At 43.4% G+C, this 18,665-nt stretch overlaps 1 protein-coding gene across 4 annotated transcripts in view; it reads right to left on the reverse strand.

Annotated features, from left to right (window-relative positions):
• Positions 1–18,665, reverse strand: part of ITPR3 (inositol 1,4,5-trisphosphate receptor type 3) — a 174,376-nt gene that overhangs the window by 89,131 nt on the left and 66,580 nt on the right. For all 4 annotated transcript variants that reach the window (XR_008306221.1, XM_053246289.1, XM_053246290.1 and 1 more), the window contains exon 3: positions 2,129–2,250. Coding sequence is in view for 3 of the 4 variants with exons in the window: in XM_053246289.1 (XP_053102264.1) it covers positions 2,129–2,250 (122 nt within the window). In the remaining variant the exon portion in view is untranslated. The remainder of the gene's footprint in view (positions 1–2,128; positions 2,251–18,665) is intronic.

Here is an 18,665-nt window from a genome sequence, read left to right on the forward strand (position 1 = left end):
TTTGTGCGTGTGTGTTGTGATTTCATGTGTTATGTGTTTTTACTTGATGTTTTAATGCTATGCTGTGAGCCACCCAGAGAACAATGTATTATGGGGCAGCTAGCACATAAAAATTATTTTTATTATATTATTATTATGCAGGGTCAGAACTTAGGAGAGGACTTTGATCTGCTTGTCCTGGATGGAATTGCACTCCCCAAGAAGGAACAGGTACACAATCTGGGAGCGCTTCTGAATCCAAACCTCTCTCTGGTGTTTTAGGTTGAGGCAGTGGCCAGAAGCGCTTTTTATCATCTTCAGCTAATAGGTCAGTTATGTCCATTTCTTGAGATAAATAACCTTAAAACAATAGTGCGTATGCTGGTAACCTCCAGACTTGACTACTGAAATGTGCTCTATGTGGGGCTGCCTTTTACATAAGCTGCCTTCGGACGTCATGGGAAACCTGAGCCAGCGTGGTGTAGTGGTTAGAGTGCTGGACTAGGACCGGGGAGACCTGAGTTCAAATCCCCATTCAGCCATGAAACTAGCTGGGTGACTCTGGGCCAGTCACTTCTCTCTCAGCCTAGCCTACTTCACAGGGTTGTTGTGAAAGAGAAACGCAAGTATGTAGTACACCACTCTGGGCTCCTTGGAGGAAGAGCGGGATATAAAATGTAAAAATAATAATAAAAATAATAATTAGGTTGCCCGCCTGTGACATCCGAATAATCAGAACCACAGTTTCAGAGCCCAACTGCAGTTCCAATTTCTCCCCAAAACCTCCGATGGAACTAAGTTTCACCCATCTAACCAAGGGTCTGGAGGTTCCATTGTTTCGTCCGGATTGAGCAAATAACCCAAACCAGAATTAAGGGAGGAAGCTGTTCTATTTGCTGGCATGGGCTGTCCTTCCAGGGTCAGAAGAAGCCCACACAGCCAGTCCCAGTCCCTTTGCCAGGTCCCAGACTGAGGATTGTCATCGTCCGGGAGACTGCAGGCAAATGGACCAGCAGTTTCAAGGTATGTCCAAAGGCAGCCATAGTCCGGAAACTGCAACTGCTGCAAAATGTGGCAATCAGGTTGGGCTCCGGATCATCTTGAAGAGACCATATTACATTATATTAAAATAATAATATTCTTTTATATTATATTCACCACCTAGAGCCTTTGGATGGGGTAATATAAGAATTTTATATAGATAGATGATCTGGAGCCCAACCTGATACACTACCAATATGTTTCTGGCAAAATACAAAGTGCTCGTTATAACCTATAAAGCCCTAAACAGCTTAGGCCCAGGGTATTTAAGAGAATGCCTCCATTATGAGCCCCACTGCCTTTTGAGATCATCCAGGGAGGTCCATCTGCAGTTACCATCAGCTCGTCTGGTGGCTACTCAGGGATGGGCCTTCTACATTGCCACCCCAAAGCTTTAGAATGTGCTCCCTGCAAAAATAAAGATGATTGATTGTGCTCCCTGCAAAAATACGAGGCTCCCCATCTCTGACAGCTTTTAAAAGAGCTGTTAAGACACATTAATTCATCCAAACTTTTAACTAGATTTATAGAATCTGTTATTGTTTTAAGCCATTTTAATGTTTTAATTCTTGTTGTAATTATGTTATTTTATTGTAAACTGCCCGGAGATGGAAATTTGGGGAGGTATATAAATATGCTAAATATTTATATTTAGACAGACAGACAGACAGACAGACAGATAGTTTTTGCCCTTAAAGTGCTGCAGGCTATGATCATGAACTGAAGGAAAGTGGGATTGGGGATAAGACCAGGGTTTCTCCTTCTCTTCCTCCTCTCTGTAGGAAAGAAGTTCCCAAGTTTGGGTCCCCAGAAACTGTTGGGAGTACAACTCCCATCATCCCCAACCACAAGAGCTGAAGGGAGTTGTAGTCCAGCAACATCTGGGGACCCAAGGTTGGGAGCCCTTAGTGTAGAAGATATAAATACACACACCAGACTCAGTAACACAAGAGCGTATCAAAATCACTCTTCTTGCCAAATGAGAACTTTACTGAGAGTGGGCACTACAACAGAAACTACATCAGGTGGGAAGACAAGTGTCCTCTAGCCTTGCCACATGCTTGACCAGAAAGAAATTTGGTTAATACGCATTTAGAGCTTGCTGTACCTGAAGTTTTTGCAGCAACACCACATCGGCTATCTTGTCCTTATCCTGCTTGGTTTGTTTGGCTTTCCAGTATTGCTTCTGGGCAGAGTAGCGATTCATAGGACATACTCGGAAGAGACAATCTGTAATGAGAGGAGGTCAAGGAATTAGCATGGGCTCATAGTGGGATTTATTCTTGGAAGACTTCCTCTTTAGTACTGTATTTAGTGCAACTGCCCTGTGACTTACTTAACGACGTTAACTTACATTTTAAATATAATAGATATGATAGTGACTGGAACATCCCAGAGAAGCAAACTCTTAGCACATGTAAGTCCACCTTCCTTTGTGAGTTTAAAAGCTACTTCACAGTTTCCTACTGCCAAAAACAGAGTGTGAAAATATAACTTTCCCTACAGTTGACCCCTGCCAGGAAACAGGGCAGATCTTCATAAGCGTCAACTTTTCTGAAGCTTTCAGATGCAGCGTAAAAAGCTCCTCAGATAGATTTGATAAAGGAATAGCAACACACATCAATAAAATGTCACATATAGCCATTTAGCAGAGGAGAGAAAAGTTTGAGTATGAAGAGAGAATAATTCTTCCTCTCATTTCCTCCCAATATGAAGCATATATTTGGGTAAATAAGGAGGGAAAGAGTTAAAATTGCTATTGGAAAGTGAGGGTGGGCTGTACTCACTTAGTAGTGAGGGAAAGATATTGTACATGTGCTCAGAGGTCATCATTATTGTAACTTCACATGTTTCTTCGTTAAACCTCAGCACTGAAACAGATACCAGGCCTATGCCTAGAGTCAAAAACTGATCCATCGCCCCTTCCAGCACCATCCCTCCCTTTCCATTGCTCAGTGCACCCAAACTCCCAGCACCTCAGAGCAAGCAGAGGGCAGCAGCATCACATCTCCCTCTTTTTCTTTCCTAATGGGCTGCTGTGCAATCAAAGAGACACTGCTTCGTTATTCTGAAATGAAAGCAGGGCCATTTCCCCACCCCGCCCCCGCCACCACTCCCTCAAAAGCCAACACCCTTTGCACCTTGGGTGGTGATTCTTTCCACTGGCTTTGGGAATGGTTTGTGAGAAGGAAGGTCCCAGGTGGGCGAGATCAAAGTCCCTGCTATCAGTACTTGCTCCTGAAATAGCAGCACAGAAACTTGAGACACAGGAAGAAAATCATTTCCATTCTTGGATCCTGTCCCAAGCTGCTGGCAAACATGCAGTCAGTTATTTATCCAAGAGTGATGAATTAAGCAGGCACAAAACATAGTTCTGGCTGGTTCTGGAACAAAGCCATTTTTCATGTCTCATTTCACAGGGCTGTTTGTGCTGTTGGCATGTCCCATGCCAAGGACCCCCTGTGTCAAGTTTGTCCTTAGAGTGCAACTCCTTAGCAGGTCCTGTCTCCTCATTAGGGCACTAGGGGGGCCCACTTCTCACAGACGGGCAGATGACGTAATCAACCTGACCTGGACTGTACTGATTCAGGCTGTACATGAGAGCTCATATATTATTAACTGCAACTCCATTTTTTAAAAAAAATCCATGCAACTACATGTAAGGCGAAGGGTTCTACCCCCTTCTCCCTGAGATGCTAGTTTTCTATGTAGAGGAATATCAGTTTTCCCCCACTTGAAAAAACATTCCATTATGTTAAGCGCCATCTGCAGCCTGAAATGGTATAGCCCAGACACAGATGGACCCACTCTTTTGCTGTCTGTGAGAACTGGGCCAAGGTATTGATGCTAAACATCACTCTAGCAAACAGCAGGCATACAAATTCTGCTGGTTCAGGTCTGATGCTAATCTTTCATTCACACTTCCTGTGCTGCCCCTTGAGAGGTATGTCATTAAGATTGGGTTAGCCATTTAAAAAAAACTGGACAACAGTAGTTCAGAGGGACGGGGCTACACAAGCATACCAGACTGCCCCCACCCAATGTTTGCCAGTCCAAGAACTGGAGGTGTCCCCAATTCTTCTTGTATTGATTGCCAGTGCTGGAGGTTTAAAAGTGCACTAAACACACACAGATATGACAAATATATATATATATATATATATATATATATATATATATATATACACACACACACATACATACCACTTTTCAACAAAGGTTCCCAAAGCTGTTTACATAGATATCTAAATAAACAAACAAACAAACAAAAATGTTTCCCTGTCCCCAAAGGGCTCACAATCTAAAAAGGAACATGAGATACAACAGCCACTGGAGGGATGCTGTGCTGGGGATGGATAGGGCCAGTTGCTCTCCCCCTGCTCAATAAAGAGAATCAACACTTTAAAAATGCGCCTCTTTGCTAGTTAGCAGGGGACCTCTCTCTGTCTCCATATCCATATCCATATCCATATCCATTTGTACTTTTCTCTACTTCCCTCAATTTCCTTCTCCAGGCACACAAACTGTGGGACCAATATGGCTCAACGTAGGACCAATCTGGCTTCATCTGCCAAACTCCAAGATAAGGTGAGAATAAGAGCTACTTCAAAAGTTACAGAATCCCCACATGGAAAGCATTCCTACTACTGCTAACTGGGAAAGCAGACACCTCCTGATGTGGCGTCCCTCTTACATATAGTAGGGGAGAGCAACTATTCAGTCCCAGCCCAGCAGTCTTCCAGGGCCTGTTGCTGGTGCCCTCCTTGTGTTTCTTTTTAGATTGTGAGCTCCTTTGGGACAGGGGGCCATTTCCTCATCCATTTTGCTGCGCAAACTGTTTTGATAACTCTTCTTTTTCTGCTGAAAAGTGGTAATTAATAAATTCATTCATTCATTCACAATAGCAGCAGTCCTCAAAGTCCATTATCTAAATAAAGAAACGCTAGAATGCTAACCCCTGCTAAGTTGGCAAAGAGTCACCTTTTAACGTGATGATTCTCTTTACTGAGCAGGGGGAGAGCAACTGGTCCTATCTACCCCCAGCACAGCATCCCTCAGGTGGCTGTTGGTGGGGTCTGTCTTATGTTTCTTTTTTAGATTGTGAGCCCTTTGGGGAAAGGGATCCATCTTATTTATTTATTATTTCTCTGTGTAAACTGCCCTGAGGCATTTTTGGAAGGGTGGTATAGAAATCGAATAAATAATATATTATAATAATAATAACAACAGAAGGAGAATAAAATGTGGGGCTCAAGATCACAGGGTGCAGTGGCACAGCCAGGGATAGCCTTGTAGTCTCTTCTTAGTGCAATGTTCTCCCAGTCCTGCCTCTACCATAATCATTAAAGTAATATGTGTGGGCTTTCAGGTATGTCGTGTCAGGATTAAATTGAACAGGAGATTCAAGGACTTAGCTGGAACTGCCCTTAAGGACTGAAAATCAGAGCTAGAGTGGGGATGTGAATACATTACTAAAATGATTCCTGCCTCCAGCTGATCCTTCTAGGTGCTGAGCTTCTTCCAGTTTGAGGTTATGACAGCACCAGTCAACCATGAGTCTTCTGTGTCCTCGCTGGTGCACATGTGCAAACTCACAAAGACAAAACACGCTCTGCAATTATATTGTCTGTTACAGCCACCCACACATACACCCATTAAAAAAAAAATCTCAACCATTTAAAATCTCAACTCATCTCCCTGACAAAATACAGGATGATGAACACCTTGTTTTCCCCTAGCAAGTCTAAACATGGGCTCTGCATTGCTTCAGCACTGAAAGAGCCTCAGGGGAAAGAAGAGGAAAAAAGAGTAGAAACTTCTAGGCTGTGAGCAGCAGCTTCTGTTGGTCTGGCCAAGTCCAGACACTTCATAGCTCAACTATGTGTGTTAGTCGAATTCTACGGGCTGTTGCCAACCTTGCTTTTAAAACATGTGCCTCTTTCAACCTGTGTTCCTAAGAAGTATGCAAGTATCACTTAAGAAATCTTTCTCTCTCCCTGTAAACACACAGATCCAGCACATCCCCAGAAGCTAGTCACATTAATGTCTGTGCATCTTTGGCAATGAAAGAGACACACACATGTAATGTTTAAGTGGCAATGTGTCAGTCTTAAAGTAAAGTAAAGTGTGCTGTCAAGTTGGTGTTGACTCCTGGCAACCACAGAGCCATGTGGTTTTCTTTGGTAGAATACAGGAGGGGTTTACCATTGCTTCCCCGTGCAGAAGGAGATGGTGCCTTTTAGCATCCTCCTATATCGCTGCTGCCTGATATAGGTGTTTCCCATAGTCTGAGAAACATACCAGTGGGGATTCGAACCGGCAACCTCATGCTTGCTAGGCAAGTCATTTCCCTCTGCGCTATTAGGTGGCTGTTAGGATGCGTGTATTTAAAAGGTGATGCCAGAGCTGTCCCCTCAGTCACTATGTTAGGGATTCAGAATATCAGTTATCTTTGTCAGTGCCTACAAGAAGGGACTCTAGGAGGATCAGAACAGAGTCAGAGAAATGCCAAGGTTCACTCCAAGATAGTATTTGTTTAAAATATTTCTATCCCACACCTCCAGCACACTGCTGCTTAGGGCAGTTTATAATAAAAACACTATAAAAACAAAAACAACTATGAAACCAGAATAAAAACAAACCAAAAGGTTGATAAAATAGCAGAAAGGACTAAAACTGATTAAAACTGGAAAACCAATTAAAATACATTTTGAAAAGTTTCTTTTAAAAGGAGGTTTTTCAAATTCTCTTAAAAACTAATCAGACCGGAAGCTCAATTAAGCACTCTGAGAGAGCATTCCAAAGATAGGAGGCCATTCCTGAGAAGACCCTGTTCTTAGTCCCCAGGTTAATCAAACCTGTGCCAGTGGCAGGGCCGAGAGCAGAGCCTGTAATAAGAATCTCAGAACCCTGGCAGAGTCATAGAGACCAGGCCTGCACAACTCAAATGACATGGCGGGCCGAAACCAACCGTGACTTGGTTGATGGGGGCCGAGGTCAATTCCTAGGGTGCTGATTATTAGAGTAACACTTAATATCAATCAATCAACCAATCAACTGAATTAAAGTGAAATGAATTAAACATGAATTTAAGATGAATTTAATCAATATTTAACTTTTGATGTTCTGGCAGGCCAAGATTGATTTAAATTAATATGAAATAAGTTGAATTAAAATTCATTCTAATAATATAAATATTATACAATCTGTACAAAATACATAATAAAATGCATTGTTCTTCCTTTCCACCTATGCCAAATCATCACACAAAACAGGGAACACTTTTAAGCGGGGGGGGGGGGAGGAATGAGAACCTCATAATTTTGGAAAAGAAGGGAGAAGGGGAAAGAAAGATGGAAAGGATGAAGCAGGAGGCTTGGCCTGAGAGAGAGAGAGAGAGAATGGAGCAATCTTGGGGGGAGAGAGAGAGAGAGAGAGAGAGAGAGAGAGAGAATGGAGCAGTCTTTGGGGGGGGGAGAGAGAGAATGGAGCAGTGAGAGAGAGAGAGAGAGAGAGAGAGAGAGAGAGAGAGAGAGAGAGAGAGAGAATGGAGCAGACTTGGTGGGAGAGAGAGAGATAGAATGGAGCAGTCTTGGTGGGAGAGAGAGAGTGGGGGAGAGAGAGAGAGAGAATGGAGCAGTCTTGGTGGGAGGGAGAGAGAGAGAATGGAGCAGTCTTGGTGGGAGAGAGAGAGAGAATGGAGCAGTCTTGGTGGGAGAGAGAGAGAGAGAGAGAATGGAGCAGTCTTGGTGGGAGGGAGGGAGAGAGAGAGAGAGAGAGAATGGAGCAGTCTTGGTGGGAGAGAGAGAGAGAGAATGGAGCAGTCTTGGCGAGAGAGAGAGAGAATGCAGCAGTCTTGGGGGGGAGAGAGAATGGAGCAGTCGTGGAGAGAGAGAGAGAGAGAGAGAGAGAGAGAGAGAGAGAGAGAGAGAGAGAGAGGAACAGTCTTGGTGAGAGAGAGAGAGAATGGAGCAGTCTTGGAGAGAGAGAGAGAATGGAGTAGTCTTGGTGGGTGAGAGAGGGAGAGAGAGAATGGAGCAGTCTAGGTGGGGTAGAGAGGGAGAGAGAATGAAGCAGTCTTGGTGGGAGAGAGAGAGAATGGAGCAGTCTTGGGTGTGTGTGTGTGTGTGTGTGTGTGTGTGTGTGTGTGTGTGTGTGTGAGAGAGAGAGAGAGAGAGAGAGAGAGAGAGAGAATGAGAATGGAGCAGTCTTGGTGAGAGAGAGAGAGAGAGAGAGAGAGAATGGAGCAGTCTTGGTGGGTGGGTGTGAGAGAGAGAGATTGGAGCAATCTTGGTGGGAGAGGGAGAGAGAATGGAGCAGTCTTGGTGGGTGGGTGAGAGAGTGAGAATGGAGTAGTCTTGGTGGGAGAGAGAGAGAATGGAGCAGTCATGGTGGGAGAGAGGGGGAGAGAGAGAGAATGGAGCAGTCTTGGTGGGTGAGACAGAGGGAGAGAGAGAATGGAGCAGTCTTGGTGGGAGAGAGAGAGAGAGAGAGAATGGAGCGGTCTTGGTGGGAGAGAGAGAGTGAGAATGGAGCGGTCTTGGTGGGAGGGAGGGAGGGAGGGAGGGAGGGAGAGAGAGAGAGGGAGAGAGAGAATGGAGCAGTCTTGGAGAGAGAGAGAGAGAGAGAGAGAATGTCTTGGTGGGGGGGGAGAGAGAGAATGGAGCGGTCTTGGTGGGAGAGAGAGAGAGGGAGAGAATGGCGCAGTCTTGGTGGGGGAGAGAGAGAGACTTAAGAGACTTAACTGCGCAGGCACGCCTCGCAGTTGGGAAGCAACACCGGGCCTAATGGCAGACCCGAGTGTCGCCCTGGTTTCTGCCGCTGTGCGCCACTGGTGTCGTGGGGGAGGGTAAGGAAGAACACCCGCACCCCCGCAGCCATCTCCTCGGCCGTGCAGCGGCTGGAATTATTTTTTTGCGGGGGGGAGAGGAAATAGCCCCGGGGGCCAGGAAAGAAACATTGGACCTACTGTGAAGGGTTCTTTCTCCTCCGAAGTAGGAGGTCACGGCTCACAAAGGGTTAACTTCCACTCCTTGCTCCCCATAGACAGGAAATCTCAGGTGTTTTTCAAGTAGCTGAAGTCCGTCCCCCTTCTCCCAGCATGCTCAGGTGTGATTCCCCAGTTCCGACTGTCGCATTTCATGATTTGGCTGCAGAACTCCACAGTTTTGATGATTTGGCTGCGGAACTCCACAGTGTTGTGGAACTAGAGGTTAGCACGCAAAGGGAGTCGGATAGAGGACGGAAGCCTTGAGATATTAATCAAGGTAGAAATGGAGATTGTTCCAAGATTAGCATTGGAACAATTAGTCCTGAAGGTTGATGCAGAGAGGCATGGCCTGACACCACACTAGTCCCTGATCCACGGGTGGGCCGCGTGACCTCCTACTTCAGAGGAGAAAGAACACTTCACAGTAGGTCAAATGTTTCTTTCTCCCTCGAAGTAGGAGGTCACAGCTCACAAAGGGACTTACCAGAGCAGTTATAAGTTACCATGGGGGGGGAAGTGGATCAGTTCTGTACCACTTGCTGGAGCACCCATCCCCCAATTTTGTAGTGCTTGAGAAAGAGAGAAATGGCAGGCCATGTGGATGCCCGGCATATTTCCCCTAGCGGTGCCTGTGCTGTGAAAACCACCGAGGTGGCTGCCCTGTGGTAGAGAGTGCTATGATGCCCCATGGAAGCTGGGTTGATGGGGCTTGGTAGGCTGTGGTGATGCGTGCCCTCAGCCAATGAGCTAAGGTCACTTTAGGCACCTTAGAGCCCTGTGAAGTCGCGTGGAGGGACATGCGGAGGGCCTCGCACCGCCTTAGGTCCTTTGAATGTAGGTACGTCAGGCCCTGCAACCCTCCAGGGAATGCCAACTGCGTACAAGCGTACAAGGGAATGTATGGGCTTGAAGACTGAGTTTTTTAATATATTTAATTCTTTATTTTGACCAAGGTAGGGTCAAAGGACCCTACATCTTAAGGACCACCACGTCTGGCTGGAAGACGCAGAGCTCCCTTCTAACCGAGAGTGCCCCCCGATTCCGATACTCTGTGTGCCAGAGTGATCATCACTAGGACCTTGTCGGATAGCTACTTTAGCAGGATAGACTAAATCGGTTCAAAAGGGGCCCATGTGAGGGCATTCAGGACCTTATTGAAGTTCCATGAAGAAAGGCGATGAATCAGTGGAAGAGCGATATTGGTAGCTCCTCGAAAAAACAAGAGAGGTGGAGGTGGAGTTGAATACTCCCTGCTCTCCTCAGGCTACAGACCGAAGCTAAGACCGAGGTCTGTTGTTTCAGAGTAATGGGTCTCAGGCCCTGGTCCAGGCCTGCCTGTAGGAAGGGAATGCCGGAACTTGGGAGACTTTGGCCAAGCATATCTCAATTTTTTTATGCCTAGCCCATCCAAGTTGGCCTTTCTGAGGAAGATGGCCCAAGTCATCTGGTAATTCCTATTGGTGCTTTGGCACCTAGTGGCCCAGATTGTGTCTTGCACCGTCCTGGAATAGCCCTCTCTTCACTAACAGCGTACGGTTAACTCCAGGCATGTAGTGGAGCCATGCCCAGTCTGGCTGAAGTGACAGCCCTTGGGTAAGAAGGTCCGGCTGTAGAATTATGCTAGCTTTATTATAGTAGTGATGCATAAAGTACTTGGCTAACTCGCAAGTTTATAAAAATGCGGAAATAAGAAACAATATATTAATTTGTAACAGTGAAATACCTGGCTGAATCGCAAGCTTATAATGATCTGGAGATAAGAAACAATATACCAATTTGTACTAGCTCATTTCTGTAACCCAATGAGCCATGTGATCTTGACAAATTAGGATGCTTAGGTAATGCTTACGAACAGTATGTATGGAGGAACACATGAGTGAGCAACATCAAGTGTGCCCTAGCCCCACTCCCTCTCAAACACAAACAATGTTGGGAAAGACGCCAAAGGCCTGAAGAATCGGTGAAGACCAGGGAAGCTGCCAAAGACTTTGTAAAGGAGAAAGAACTGGGAATAGAACAAAGAGATAGGATGAGTATGTCTTGTGATCACGGAAATGGAAGTGGACTGCAGATGTACCAACCGGAGTGGAAACTTCCCTTTATAAGTCAGGCAGGAAACCAGAAGACCCCCGGAGAAGCATCACCACGCAGAGTGAGGCCTCCACGCTTCTTCCAACACCCCTTTCAAAGACTGATCATCTTTGGAGTGGGGCTGGTGAGTATGTGTGTGCGAGTGTGTGTGAATTAGGAGCTAGCTTGCTGTTTAAATGACTATAATAAACATGAATCATTGATTGACTAAAACCAGCTGGTGTCTGTGTCCGTTTTCCTGGGGCTACCTTGTTGTTGGGCCGTGCAGTGCTAAAGGACTTAGAGTAAATAAAGGTCCTCCATATTTGGTGGAGAAAGGCGGGCACTCTAATTTGTCCTTGTGCGACTGTGCTGACCAAGCAAGTGTTAGCAGGGCTTACAGAACAGACTTGACTTTGGGTACCCATGATGAGTTTCTTTAAGAAGAAAGAGGACACACCATCACTTTCTTTGCGGGAGCACTATCCTGCTCCCAGAGATAAAGCGGATGGCCATAAAATGCTTGGTAACTTGAACTTCTTGTTGGAGAAGGAGCTTCTTGTGAAGTGTGAGATGAAAGAAATGAGAGACGCTGTTTGTAAGGGTATAAAAGATGAATTAGAAACCCTGCAGCGTACTTTGGACGCCTGGAGCTTGGATGTGGCTCAAGAGGCTGTCAATTCCCGTATCTATGAGGGGTACAGGGAAATGGTTATAGGACATAACCTAGAGACTGCGTCACAGCAGAAATCTGTTTTAATAGCCTTAATCAATTCTACTTTAAAAGATGTGATGTAAATTTTGGGGAACTTAGTGGCAAAGAATGAAGGATATGTGAAAACTGTACAACAGATAGAACAAGAAAACTTACTTATGAGACAGGATTTGATTGAGAAAGGGGACAAACTGGCGGGATTACGAGAACAAATGGTTGATTTTGGTTGTAAACAACAGCAAATAGAGGCTCAAAATAAACAAATTCAGACGCTTACAGCACGAATCACAGCCTTAAAAGACATATATACAAAGCCACGATCATCACAGAGTTCGCCCCGATTGAGTTGTGTTAGTGATGATCCTTGCCAAGGCTTTGATTTCTTTTGTTGTGATGATAAATGTAGAGATGATCCGTGCTGTAACCCAGTAGGGAGCACCTCTGTTAAAGGAGTTAGAGAACTGAGTACTCGATTTCCAGGAAGTGGGGGTATCACATATACAGAAACACAGAGGCACCTCAGAACAGGTGAGACTAGAGACATAAGGGGAAAATTGGGAACCATAAAAGGTCCTTTGGAATATTGCATATCCCTGTTAGAGGTCCAATGTGAACATCAGTTAGATAATGAGGAAATGAAGCGTCTATTCTTATCCATTCCCAGGCTTGCAGAGGCAGCCGCATACGATGTCAACCTGAATGGCCCTTTAGAGGTGCTAAGGGAGTGGCTTAAAAGAAAAGGTTCCAAGTCTAAATTACGTGCCCAAGCTCTTGCAATGTTACAAAAAGAAGGTGGAGAGCCAGAACGATTTTGCAAAAGGGTGTATGCTGGTCTTTATTTGACTGGTCTTTTAGGAGGTCTTCATGCCATACCTGTGACGATTGACGAACTAACCCTTATGTTAAATGCTCCTGATTTACTAAGGGTTCCTTTTGATGGGTTGCTTCCTCAATGGCGAAATGCAATAGGGGTAGTGGATCCAAATTTTCCAGCATCTTGGGAACAGTTGAGGCAACAATTAGATATGATTAGGAGTCAACTGGGGGTATCTAGTGATGTTGGCCAAGTAAAAGCTGTACACCCTACAGCACTGCCAATGTCTCTTACCCCGCAAAATCGATCCAGGGGTGATATTACGTACTCTAATCAGAGCGGCTGGTGTCCCAATAATCGGGACGCTTTTCAAAAAAATGCACCCACTAGAGGGAAGATTTGGGAAATGCTGAGGCAGGAGGGGGCTGATCTTAGGAAACTTGATGGGAAACCAGACATGGTCTTAGTAGAAGAATTAGTAGAAGAACATTTGTTACGGCTGGCTGAATGTAAGGGAAAAATTTATACTTTTAAGGAAAAGCAGGGAGAAGTTGCAGATGTTTCAGAATGGAAGAATAGGGTCCCAGGGATACACCCTGAAAATAAATATGATGCAGGGTGCCATAAGACTGCTTTGGTGGAAATAAAAGGAGATCCTTTTCCACCAGTGAAACAGTATCCTATCTCTAGAGAAGCGGAGGATGGTATTTTTGAGGTAGTTCAAGAATTAGAAAAGCAGGGAATCGTTAGGAAGGCTGTCAGCTCTTTCAATAGCCCTGTCTGGCCAGTCAAAAAGGCTGACAGCAAGACTTGGCGTCTGGTAGTGGACTTTAGGAAACTTAATGAGAAGACTCCTATGATGGCACCGGTCATCTCTAATGTTGTAGAAACAATGCAAAAGATTGGACAAAGTGCAAATTATTATAGTGTTATAGATTTGGCAAATTGCTTCTTTGCATTGCCACTGACTGAAGAAAGTCAGAATCGGTTTGCTTTTTCCATCAAGGGTAAACAGTGGACTTTCAATCGCATGCCCCAGGGGCTACATGCTGCCCCCTCAATAGCACATCATGAAGTAGTTAAAAAGTTAGACAACTTGGAAGTGGAAGATAGGGTCCATACCCTGAGTTATGTAGATGACATCCTGATTTGGGGGGCTACCCGGGAGGAGGTGGATGCTCACACTGAGCGGGTTTTAAAACTAATTTGTGACACTGGATTTAAGGTAAATTTGGATAAAGCACAATTAGTGAAGCCATCAGTTAAGTATCTTGGCATACAAATTGACCCGGGGGGGTCGTATGATCGATGCCGAGCGTATTCAAGCTTTATGTAATCTGGCGCCACCTATGGATATTAAGCAACTCCGTATCTTTTGGGGGGCTTTCAATTTTGTTCGTGGATATATTCCTGATTATGCTGGGAAAGCCAGGCCCCTGTACCGATTGCTTAAGAAGGGTGTTCGGTGGGAATGGACTTCTGAGCATGAGCAAGCTGTAGAAATTTTGAAGCTCTGGGTGACGCGCGCAGTAAAATTACGCCAACCAAACTACGCTCTCCCCTTTTATATCCACCCAAATTGGGGCTTACATTCTATGTCAGCAGCCCTCTACCAAAAGGATGCTGTGGGTAAAATGGTCGCTCTGGGTTTTGTCTCAAGAACTTATAAAGGCCCAGAACAAAAATACAATGAATGTGAAAAAGCTGCTGCTGCTACTATGTGGGCTTTAAAGCAGTTTGAGCTTATTACAGGGACTGGTTTGGTAATTATTCAAAGTGCACATGGCAGTTTAAAGTATATTCTGACGGGAAAAGACTTCCCAGGAGTAAGCAGTACAAAGTTAGCTCAGTGGACCTTGCAACTGGCATTAAAGGGAATCGGCTATGAATCTTTAAAAGATGCTGACTTAATGACTGGAGCGCTGTTTGAGCAAGGACAGGAGCATGAGTGCCCTGCACAGGATTTAGATGTCCCTGTCCCAAGGTCTATAGAGGATCTCTTGCCGCCTGAAAATATTTGGTTCACGGATGGGGGGTCTTGGTGGGAGGATGGTCAAAGGAAAACAGCAGCTGCAGCCGTGTCTACTGATGGGCAGCAGCTGCGAAAAGAATTGGGGGGGAGAGTTCAGTGCCCAAGAGGCCGAGATCATTGCAATCTTAGAGGTGCTGCGGCATGCTGCTGCCCAAGCAAAACAAGAAACACTTAAGATTGTCACAGATAGTGAATATGCCTTTAAAGGGATTACCCAATACGTTGGGTATTGGGCAAAGGATGACTGGAAGACTGCAGATGGAAAGGGTTTGAAGCATGTTGTATATTGGAAAGAGATTTGGGAATTATTGAAAGAAATCCAGGTTGAGGTTTATTGGATAAAAGCACATCAGAAATCTGGGGCTTGGATGGTGAAATACAATCAAGAAGTGGACTCCTTGGTCAGGAATCCATTGCTTGATGATTTGACAAAGGTTATGACACTAAGTGCTCAGGAGCAGTTGATCTTGGACATAAATAATGCTACACATGAGGGGGTGGAAAAACTAATGGCTCGGTTACAACAATATAATAAATGGCTCAAACAGAGGGAAATGGTACAATCCATAGTCGAGAACTGTTTATTTTGTCAGATGGAAAATAAGGGTCATAATAGAGGGAAAGTTATTTTGCCACAGAGGCAATATGAACCATGGTCTGTAATAGGGATAGATTATATTGACAACCTCCCAAGAACTAAGGAAGGCTATAAGTATTTGTTGGTAGTTATTGATTGGTTCACGTCTTGGATAGAGGCATTTCCCACTAAAAATAATGGGGCAAGTGTGACAGTGAAACGTTTATACCAGGATATCATATGCAGATATGGCACCCCAAAAGTTATTTCTTCCGATCAAGGTGGAGCTTTTGTTTCAGAAGTACTTCACCAGCTGGAAACTAGCTTAGGAATTAAGAGAAAATTACACATTAGCTATCGGCCCCAATCCGCCGGGAAAGTGGAAAGGGCAAATCAAATAATAAAGTCTACGCCGCGTAAATTAGTTAATCATTCGGGGAAAGATTGGGCAGATCAGCTTCCAACAGTGCTTGCTGCAATGTGCAGCAGCCCTCATAGCAAATATGGTTATTCTCCATATGAACTTTTATTTGGAACCCAAATGTCTTTGGGGTTCCCGGACACTTGGTTGGGGGAAGAGATAAGTGCCCCTTGGATGGAGGTTTTAAAAACCCGGGAAAAATACCGCCAACAGATTCGGGAGCACCTATGTCAACAGCCAACCCCTGCACACATTGAAGATGTCCAGATGTTTCCAGTTGGGACAAACAGATGGCGATGATTTTTTTGGATGCAGAGAAAGCTTTTGATAATGTTTCGTGGCAATTTATGTGGAGATTATTAGATGTAATGGGTGTTGGCAACAACTTTATTAGGGCAATTAAGACAATTTACTCGGAGCAATATGCTAAGATTATTGTAAATGGGGAATTATCAAACAATTGTGAAATACAGAAAGGGACCAGACAAGGATGTCCACTTTCTCCATTGCTTTTCATATTGGTTCTAGAAGTGCTTTGTAGAAGTATTAGAGAAGATGATAAAATATATGGCCCCAAAATTGGGAAACAAGATTACAAGTTGAGAGCCTTTGCGGATGATGTTGTGTTTTTTTTTAGAAAATCCAATGGACAAGATTGGAAGACTCTTGGAAAAAATACAACAATTTGGCCAGTTGGCTGGATTCTATATAAATAAGGCCAAAACTAAGGTTCTGACTAAAAATATGGATCAGAAATCTAAGGACAGCTTCTCTGAAATAAGTGAGCTGAAAGTGGAGAAGAAAATCAAATACTGGGGGGTCTGGCTAACAAACAATAATTCTTTGTTGTTTACAAATAATTATGTTAAAATATGGAATACAGTGAAAATTGATTTACAAAGATGGTCTAAAATGAATTTGTCTTTAATGGGAAGAATCTCAGTGGTGAAAATGAATGTCTTGCCTAAAATGTTATTTCTCTTTCAGACTATTCCTATAATCAATACTTTAACTTGTTTTAAGCAATGGCAGAAGGATATAACTAAGTTTGTTTGGCAAGGGAAAAGACCAAGAATTAATTTTAAGAATTTAACAGATGCAAAGGAAAGAAGTGGTTTTACTTAACCAGACTTAAGGTTGTATTTTGATGCTGTTTGTTTAACGTGGCTAAAAGAATGGATAACATTAAGAATACCCTAGAATACTTGATTTGGAAGGATTTGATAGAAGGTTTGGATGGCATTCATATCTGTGGTATGAAAAAAGCAAAATAGATAAAGATTTTTTGAATCACTATGTGAGAAGAAGTTTAATGAGGGTGTGGCTAAAATATAAAAAATGGTTGGAACCTAAAACTCCGTTATTGGTATCTCCGATTGAAGCTTTATCACATAAAGAAGTAAATATGCAAATGTGTTGGGGTACCTATAGGGATTTGTTATATTTTCAGGAAAAGGACTGTAAGTTAAAAAGTTTAACTGAAGTACAAAATTTGGTTAGAGATTGGTTTCAGTATCATCGGTTAAATGAGATATATAAGAAGGATTTTAAAGTTGGATTTGAAGATCAGATTTCAAGCTTTGAGAAGGAATTATGTGAAAATGATGAAAAATTAGTTTCTAAAATGTATAAACTTTTACTTCTGGAGGAGACAAGAGAGGAAGTGGTTTAAACGACCATGATAAAGTGGGCTCAAGATGTGGGGTGTAATATAGAAATGGCAGCCTGGGAAAAATTATGGAAAAATGATTTAAAATTTACTGCATGTTATGCTTTAAAAGAAAATTATTATAAAATGATGTATCGATAGTATTTGACAACAAAAAAATTGGCATTAATGTATAAAAATGTCTCAAACAAATGTTGGAAGTGTGGACATTCTGAAGGTACTTTTTTTCATATGTGGTGGACCTGAGGGAAGGCTAAGGCCTATTGGGATATGATATACAATGAGTTAAAGAAAATATTTTAAATGACATTTCCTAAGAAGCCAGAATCCTTCCTGCTGGGAATAACACAAGGTGTAATTTCTACAACTAATTTAACATTTTTTATGTACGCTTCTACAGCGGCCAGAATAATATATGCACAGAAATGGAAGAGTAATGAACTGCCTTCAAAAGAAGATTGGCTGATAAAAATTTTGGAATATGCGGAGATGGCAAAACTTTACAACATTGATAAGAGACCAAAATTTAGAATGCTTTAAAGAAGATTAGAAACCATTTTTGTTGTATCTAAAGAACTATTTTCCTACTATGGACTTTACAGCAGGGTTTGAAATTTAGTAAAAATTGCAGGTTGGGTAGATTAACTGTGTTTGTAAGGGTTTAAATTTATGTTTTGAATTATTATTATAGCAAGGGTAAATTTTATAGCTGATGATTCACGAAGAGATGTGTGCGGGAAGTCCACGTTTGTTTATTTGTTAATGATAATATTACTATTGTTAAAATCAATAAAAATTGAATTTGGAAAAAAAAAATGTTTCCAGTTGGGGCACGAGTGGGATACTTAGATTTGGGTAAAAAGGAACATAATTTACGCCCACGATGGAAGGGCCCGTTTGTGGTTATGGATACTATTTATCCTGTCTCTTATATTTTAGACAATAAGGTACACCGTGGTCAGTTGAAATTATGGAAATGAATTGGCATCTGCTCAGACTTACTCTGAGACAGGATCTGCACCTGATTACAACAATCCCTGGGAACTTTAGAAGACACCCCAATCAGCTGAGCTTTCTCTCTGTATATGAAGGCCACAAGATTAATGGTTCTTGTATCACACTGGTGGCAGCCACAGGCACTGGCCCTCAGACAGCTATTGCACTGGCTAGTGTAATGGTTGTTCAGCTTTTTGCTTGTCCTAAGGATTTGTTTCAGGACGAAACAGGCCTTTGGGTGCCACAGTCTGGTTGTACACCAATACAAGGTTATTTGTGTGCTCTCTGCGCTAGCGAAAACATATGATTTATATTTTTCAGATTACTCCTATGATGATTTGCTTGCCGGGGCTGTGTCCAG

Source organism: Hemicordylus capensis, chromosome 4 (assembly GCF_027244095.1).
Source record: "Hemicordylus capensis ecotype Gifberg chromosome 4, rHemCap1.1.pri, whole genome shotgun sequence".
NCBI classification, from domain to species: domain Eukaryota; kingdom Metazoa; phylum Chordata; class Lepidosauria; order Squamata; family Cordylidae; genus Hemicordylus; species Hemicordylus capensis.